The sequence below is a fragment of the Tauraco erythrolophus genome, chromosome 21, assembly GCF_009769465.1.
Source record: "Tauraco erythrolophus isolate bTauEry1 chromosome 21, bTauEry1.pri, whole genome shotgun sequence".
Lineage (NCBI taxonomy): Eukaryota > Metazoa > Chordata > Aves > Musophagiformes > Musophagidae > Tauraco > Tauraco erythrolophus.
The window spans coordinates 7,818,368-7,826,676 of NC_141485.1; the positions used below are offsets into that span (position 1 = coordinate 7,818,368).

At 45.3% G+C, this 8,309-nt stretch overlaps 1 protein-coding gene across 1 annotated transcript in view; it reads right to left on the reverse strand.

Annotated features, from left to right (window-relative positions):
* RNF43 (ring finger protein 43) overlaps window positions 1-6,147 on the reverse strand; it is a 57,910-nt gene extending 51,763 nt beyond the window's left edge. The window contains exon 1 of the mRNA XM_086624728.1: window positions 5,917-6,147. Within this exon, the coding sequence (XP_086480854.1) occupies window positions 5,917-6,147 (231 nt within the window). The remainder of the gene's footprint in view (window positions 1-5,916) is intronic.
* Window positions 6,148-8,309: the final 2,162 nt, after the last annotated feature.

An 8,309-nucleotide genomic window follows, 5' to 3' on the forward strand; every position in this document is an offset into this window, starting at 1 on the left:
TTGTTTCTCCTATTTATGACTACGCCATGTAATTACTTGGGCCTCCAGATCCATCACCTTTTTCTGTACTGAGAATCTTCAATTCAGGATGGGTCTACACCTACATGTGTCATAAAAAAATCTGCTGGGACAATGACCAGAACCATATGGTGCACAGGGGAGCTGGAAGATTCAGATTTGAAGTCCTTCAGACTCCTTCTTAAACAGAAAACAGTTTCCCACACAGGTTTTCTAGATCAGGAAGGGAGAAGACAAATCATGCAATGCTCCAACTCAGTCTCTCCATATGCTCAAGAGAGAGATGGAAATTCAGAAACAGCTTCTAAGCTGAGCTTTTTCTAGCAGCTAATTCTAGCTGAGACTCCCTGCTCTGCATCTGGATTTTAATGGCTCACCTTTCAGATACACTTAAATCAAGTACTTATACTAATACCACACTAATCTACACTGCAGGTTATACTATACACTATGCCAAGCCTATACTAATATTAAATGTCCAATTTTTAAAAGTTCTGTTGGGCCAAATGGTTTCTTGAACACTACCAACATATTTGTATTGGGTTACTACTGCCTTTTCGATTCAGTGCTTTGCCTGTTTCCCAAGACGGCTTTTACTTTGCTGAGTAGTATCTATGTCACATCTAAAGATTTATTTTTTTTTTTTTAAGCTGCAAGAGCCATTCGTCCCACCGTTTCACTTTAGTGCGATTTCCCGTTCTAAAGGTTAGTGTCAGAGTTCCTACTTTTTGGTACTTAGGCAATGAATTTTATTATGCTGCAGTCGATACAAGTGGTTCAATTATTGCTAGCTTTTCAGTTGGTTCTTGCACGTTACTTAACACTAAGTCAAGAATACCTTTCTGTGTACTCTAGCACTAGCTGTTCCAAGAGGCAGAAATTGCCTCTTTGAACTTACTCTTATTGTGCTATCTGACCAGTTTATTCACAGGTAATTTAAGTCCCCATTATCATTTGGTTAGACTTTCCCACTTCTTTGATCTCTGTCAACATTATGCACTCAACATCCTTTTGTTGATCCAGGAGCTAGTAGTGTGGAAGACTACTAATATATTTACTTTCTTATGGGTTGGGAGCGTAACCCTCTATAAGCAGTTAAGTAGGTGATTATAATTCTGCAATAGCACTACGTATTGCAACATTGGAAACACTCTCCATTTCCAGGATGATCACGTTGGGTTCATTGCACCAACTGCAAGGGTTAATTGTCATTGCTGTTATAAACATGCACCATGCTTCTTTTCTGAATATATCTATGCTTGATTTTCAGCTTCTGAATTGGACGCAACACTTAAAAAAATGATGATTCAGGATCGTCCTCTAATTCTCACTCATTTCATCCTAAAAATTTCACCTTTAAAAATAACATTTTAAAAATAATTTATCTGGGGAGAGAGGAAAGAGGATAATCCTTGCTTTTGGGGCTCAGAGCCTTTAGGGAGCTTGATCTTAGATCAAGCTTGATCTTGAGCTTGATCTAAGCTTGATCAGCTTAGTCAGGGGAGATTCAGGTTGGATGTTAGAAAGAATTTCTTCTCTGAAAGGGTTGTCAGCCACTGGAATAGGCTGCCCAGGGTGGTGGTTGAGTCCCCATCCCTGGATGTGTTTTAAGAAAAGGGTGGATGAACTACTTAGGGATATGGTTTAATGGGGATTAGGGATGGTTGGACTGGATGATCTCTAAGGTCTTTTCCAACCTGGGAAAGAAATCTGTGTTCTCAGGGTTTTTTCCTGCAGTCATAGTTAAAACAACGAGCTCAGTGGGTAAATGAAAGTTGGCTTTCTCCCATAACCACCTAACTACGTAACTGCTAAGATCATATGAAAATGAAACAAAGTATTGTGAGACTTGCTATAAAATTACACGTTGGGAAAACTGATTATATACGTTTGCCTGTTAGGTAAGACAGCTGTTGTACTCTTCTACATCTCTACATGTAGGCCTGCAAGGTGATTGGTGATTGCTTTGCCTTCTCTATAGTAAATACAGGAGTTCATGTATCTCTTTTTAAATACCATTGTTTGGGACTTTTCCCAAGCTTTTAACACTATTTCCAAAATACTAGCCCCAGAACTAGAGACTGCAATGATCCCAGCCACACCACACATACTAACAGTATCATCCTTCCCATTGTATACAGGATTGGGGTTATACACACTCAAATAAAAAGATACTAATGCTCAGTTTTAATTATCTATGATTGTATACACATTTTACTAAAAAAAAAAACCCCACCAAACAACAAAAAGCAACACACAGAAAAAAGCCCAAACCTTTAAGTGCTGAACTATTTCTCAAATAAGAAGTTTTTTTCTTCCACAGTTAGATTTGCATGTGAATTCTGCTGTAATTCAATTTGGAAAAATCTTAAATCTCCTTCTCTTGAGTCTCTACAGTGATCTCTCCTTTTCCTTCCAAGACACTTCTTATTTTCCTATCTATCTTCAAACCAACATCATCAACCCTCTCCAGTATCAACTGGAGACTGAGGCATGGGCAAGAAGGAAATCAAGATTTATTCCTCAAAAATCAGACAATAAACCAGCAAAAATATCAAAAGCGGAGGCTGTAAAACTTGCATTAGCAATCACATTAAAGGGATTTAATCTGCAAACTGCTACAAGAATTGCAATTCGGAGGGCATGTCGAATCCTCAACAGCTCATGGATTGTCCGTTATCAGTAAGATCCAAACATGTTCTTTTGAACCTACTTGTCTAAAAGGTTTGATTCTTCCATTTTTAAAACAGGGCCATTTTCTGACTTCCCTGGGACGTTTTTCAGAAGAAGTCCAGGCTACTGCAGTAAGTTCGACAGAGATCTAAACTTCCAGCCATTTGGAAACCGCAAACTAGTTCACAACACTACTTCTCCTGAGTTAAGCAACAGTTAATGCTCAGAGCATGTGCTATCTGAACAAGCTTGAGCTTTGAACAAACTTGAAGATGATTTCTGTAAGAAGTCTAAGGTGTTGGTTTTTTGACCTATAAAGTCTTAAGTGGCTCTGCCTACTTGAGAAATTCCTCTCCCTTTGCATCATACTGCATCGTGCAGAGTGCCAGAGGTAACCCTGCCTGGGCTGAACCGAGAGGGGCGGGAGGCAGGCAGGTCCCAGGCAGCTGCTGGCATCTACCCATTCACCCACCACTGTTCAGTGACCTGCAAAACTGAAAATCCAGAGATTCCTCAGAAGAACTGGTCACCGGGAAAAGGGGTGTGAGGAGGAACTCAACATTGGGGTTATTTTATTGTAGGTAAAAAAGGTATTTTTAAATTAGCTTCTAAGATGGTAACACACTATGACCAAAGTCTGTTTCTGTAGATGATCCTAGAGAATATGTCAGGGAGGAATGAACCCAAGAAAATGTTCTGGTAGAAGGACATTTGGTGAGGCTCCATCACTTACGTGCAGGATTTTCTATATTAAATTAAGAATGTATTTCTAAAAGTACATTGACTTTGTATGTGAAGATAATTATAAGTTAAAGAGAACTTTACTTGAATATAGGGCTAACTCTGCACCACTTATCCTTAAGCAATCTTATTATACCACTGAACTAAGAGAGCATTGCTTTGAAAACAGGTCTGGGCCACCCACTCTTCCAAGCTAAGCTCTGCCGTTTGTGTTCTCCTGCGATGGGCACGAAGGCTGACCGCATTTTACAGAGTCTGGCATAACCAAGAAGACTATCCAAAAATAGTGCCAAAAACAGACTTCTTAGCTCATTAACTGTAAAGAAAATCACATAACCTACCTAAGTTACATATAGAGAGCCAATTGTGCAGGTATGCGTGAACAGCCTCAAGTTTATTTAAATACGAGACCCAATGACATCAAAGTTAAGCACGTGACCTAATGTTTTCGCAAGATGGGGACGTTGACAGCCACATGTAAAATGAGATGTCCCAATAAAGCCTAATTCAGGCGCGTTTCATATCCGGCTATCTAAATGCAAACTAAAAATAGTTCCTCCCATTCATTTCTTACTTATTTCGTACCTTAACAGTTACAGCTCCGTTTCCCATTTTGTCTTTCCAGTGGCAGGAACCCACTGCAGGATCAGGACCCAAACAATTTTAAATGGCATTTTATATCTCGAGTTTTGATATGTAGTGGTAGAATGAGAAACTACACCGCAAGACCTACACAGGAGGTCGCAGGTACACTTGGCTAAGCTTTCCCAGAGCACGGTGCCTGGCACCGGGCAAACATCCTGCTGCAGAAGGCACAGCCTGACCCCCCCGATCCCAACATTGCCGTCTGAAACCAGATCCGGACGATTTTCCGCACTGGATTCAGTGGGATACGGAACAGGAACGATCACCTGCGCACGTGTAGTGGCGGGATCAAGACCTAAAAACACACACAGTGCAGGTCAGATCTGCGTACGCAAACGCCACAGATTAGATTAGTGTTTCCCCAACAACCCTCTCCATTTTGAGCAGGATTTCTAAAGGCTGAAGCCCGTTTGTAAATCTGACACTACTCACAGCTGAGTGCTCAAATCGTCTCGTTTGTGCTGCGGTGGCGGCAGGCGATACAAAAATCCCACTCTGTGTCACCGCATTTGGTTAAAAACCTCCACGCATCACACAATAGAGGTTATCACCTCCTCGTTTCGAAAAGGTCCACACTCTATACTTTGTGCTCAGTTGCAACACCACTGTAGTTTTTGTAAGGAATCAATATTGACTTTCCTGGACATTGCCTCACGACAGAACAGGACCTTGAGTACATTTGTCTAAGATATTTTTTTAGCCTGGTAATATAATTTTATAGCACAGCTTTCGTTCTGAGTAGTTCAAAAGGCGTGGAAAACCAGGCTTTATAAATGTCACAAATTGGCCTTTTTCATTTTCAGACAGGTGACCATGTTCTAAAGCTGGCTCAACTGTATTCCTTTTCATGTACGACTACACAAAATTTATTGCTTTAATTTAAATTTCCAAGCTACAAATTTAATTAAGATTACAACACACCACATTTGAAAAGTCGAGACTGGAAAAAGCCCTGCAAAAATTAAGATTTAATATTAATGCAGGCTGTTTTGTCATTTTTTGTTTTCAAGAATAAAGCACATGACTGCCAAACAAATTACCAACAGAAACGAGAGAGTACACACCAGATCTCAAGAAACTGAGCTCAAAATAGCATATGCAGGAGATTGGTCTGCTGGCCAAATAGCTCAGCTCTGTCTCTTAGCAGCATCTGCACCTCATGGTGAGATGTTCAGATGGTTTCTGCTTAGCAAAGGTCAGAAATCAGCATAAATTTCACTTACAAAAACACAATGTGGTGACGCCACAGGAACCACTGCATGGGTGAAACTCAACTTTTAGGTACAGGCGACACAAGACAACAACTAGCAGGGTCAGTAATTCTGGTGGGCAAAGTCTGGATGCATCTTTCAGCAGAACAAAACCCCAGCTATCAGCAGAAGTGTGTGGAAAACCTTACAGATTTCAGAAAACAAACAAAAAAATATGTCTTCTGTCAGATGTTCAGCGTCCCAACATGTGACTCGACACACTCAGCTTTATAACATCAATTAAGATACACAATAATCTCCACGGGGTCAACCGACCACATCCAAAACTCAACATCGATGCAAGCACAGCTACCGATCGCGACTGAAGGAAAAATCAACCATTCGCTCAATCCCTTCGGCCTCAAAACAGCGTGTGGGGCCGGGCAGGAGGAACACAAAGGAACCAAACACACAGGTTGACAGCTCACGTAAAAAAACATCTCTTTGCTTCGGTTACAAATCTGCGGTTGGGAAATCAAACCGAACACGTTGCGCCGGGAGCTGAAGCAGCAAGGAGAGAAAAAAGGGGGAAAGCACAGGAGCGGGATGGTAGGGCAGATGGAGGCGGAGAAAATAAAACTGCTCTTACCTGGAGCAGTTTTCCTTCTGCTGGAGTCACCTCCGCCACGTTCGCAAACTCGCCTTCCAGGATGATGGGCTCCACTTTCAGGGGGATCACCCTGATGATGGCTTTCTGCGCCGCCGCCCTCTCCGACTCGACCGCCGCCGCCAGCCCCGTACGGCCAAGTCCTGTCTGCAGGGTCGCCATGAGCAGCCAAGGCCAGAGGACAGCCAGCTGCAGCGGGGGGCCACCACTCATGCTACCAGCTGCAGCAGCGGGCTCCGGCCATACATACCGCTCAGGAACGCGTCCTCACCCTGCGGCGGGCTCCAGCTGTTGGCAAAGCTCGTTGGGTTTCCCAGCGTGCGCTCCCAGTAAAGGGGAGGCGGGAGAGAGAGGAGAGATGGGGGGCTCGGCCACCGCCAGCGCTGCTCACCGGACAACTGCTCCGGTTCTCACCATCGCCGTTTCTCTTCCTTGGTGCCACGTGCTCAAAGGCCACTGGGAGCTCAAAGGCATATTTTAAACAAACAAACTAAAAAAAAAAAAATATCCTAAATTATGAGTTCCTCCTCCAGCAGATAAATGTGGAAAGATCAGCGAAACAGCTTGCAAGCCAGAAATCAGTTCAGACACATGGGAATGCCAGGGAGCATTGCGAACTAGTCAGTCCCACAGAAATGAGGCACAGGAAGATCCCCCACGGACGTGGCATCCTCCTGTCTGCTGCCCAAGGGTCAGGAAGATCCACAGGTTCCAAACACCCATCTCAAATACCCTCGAGAGCCACCTCACCTTCTTGCCAGCATTTCCCACAACATAAGCTCAGGCTCTTCACCTTGAATGTAATCTGCAATTATCGATATCCTTCTCAGGAATTATGCAGGAGGTATTTCTTGAATTTATGATGAAAAGAAAGTTTGCTTCTGTACTGTTGTCCTCCAAATCAGGCTGATCCCTTCCATCCTTCCCATGCCAAAAGTGCTTCATTCAAGTTTGGAGATCAACTTTCCTTTTCTCCTAGCAAGCCACGCTCAGAGTCTGACTCCAGGTGCAGTTCTTGAGGATAATTAAGAAAGCACAGAGCTTCTCTTCATAGTTGCAAGTTCCCAGGAAATAAAAAGGCCCCAAAACACTTTAAAAAGTTTAGATACCAAGCCAAACAGGTATCGAGCAAAAAGGTTACAGCATATCTGGTTTCTCTCGCACTTCTTCCTGTGCACGCCTGAGTTCCGGTATGACCACTTCCAAGCACACATTAAGAAAGATCCCGACTAAAGGCCCCACAAAATAAAATAGAAAGTTCCATGGTCTGCCCAAAGGTCACATGAAACCTATGGAGGAGTCTTCATAACTGGGAGAATTCAGACAGAGGATATTTTCAATTAAAACCGAAGTTACAGTGATCAAACAGCTCTGAAGAGAAAAAGTGATTCCAAAAAAAAAAAAAAAAAGACCTGCAAACCTGTTCGGCAGTGTGCCTGCTGGAGTGCGCAGGAACTCGGACGGATGGAAATGCTGCTGTAAATCCTAGGGAAAAGTTATTTCCAGTAGCTTAAGAAAACTGTGTGGGTCTGATGATTTGGGTTTGGTCTTCAAAAAAAAAAACATATATAAAATTTAAATTTGGTATTTGCAATACAAAAATATTTTTAAAAAGGAGAAAGAAACCTCTCTCGCGCACATGCAGCAGGCAAGTAGGTGCGAGTGGAGCTCCGCAGCCCGAAAGAGAATCCAGCGAGATCAAAGGGAGAAAATTCCTGCAGCCAGAAAGCTCCCGGGGCGGGCATTGCTGGGAGCGAAGCGTCCGCATGAAACCTACAGACCTGAGGAAGAGCCCAAAACCCCTTCGGCAAAGCTCCTTCCCGATCCCAAAGCCTCTCCTCTCGCTGCAGCGGACGCGACGATCGGCTGGAAACGCAGCGAACCGCAGGAAAAAAATCAACCCCCGGAACCCCCGCGGCGCCCCGGCAGCGGCGCCCGCCTGCCGCCTGCCCGGTCCCGGCAAGGCGAGTCGCTCGGGCGGGCGCGGGGGCTGCCAGCGCCGGGCAGCCCCGGCAGCCGCTGCGGGAAAGTTTTTCTTCCACCGAAAACAGAAGAAAAAGCAACTCCCCAAAAACGCCCGGGCTCGACCCGCGGAGAGCGCTGCGGTGCCGCGTCCGCCCCCGGGCCGGCCGGGCTCCCTACCTGCTGCCGCGCAGTGAGGGTGGAGCAGCCGGAGCCGCCGCCCCCCGCGGGGCCGGGACCGCGGGCTCCCCCTCCCGCCCGCCTGCAGCGCGGCCCGGGCCTGGCGGGGGCGGAGGGGCGCAGCGGCGTGCCACCGGGCACCGGGCACCGGGCACCGGGCGGGGAAAGAGCCAGCGGCAGCCCGGGCCTCCCGCTGCTGCGGCAGGGGCGGCCGCGCTGCTCCGGCCCTGGGC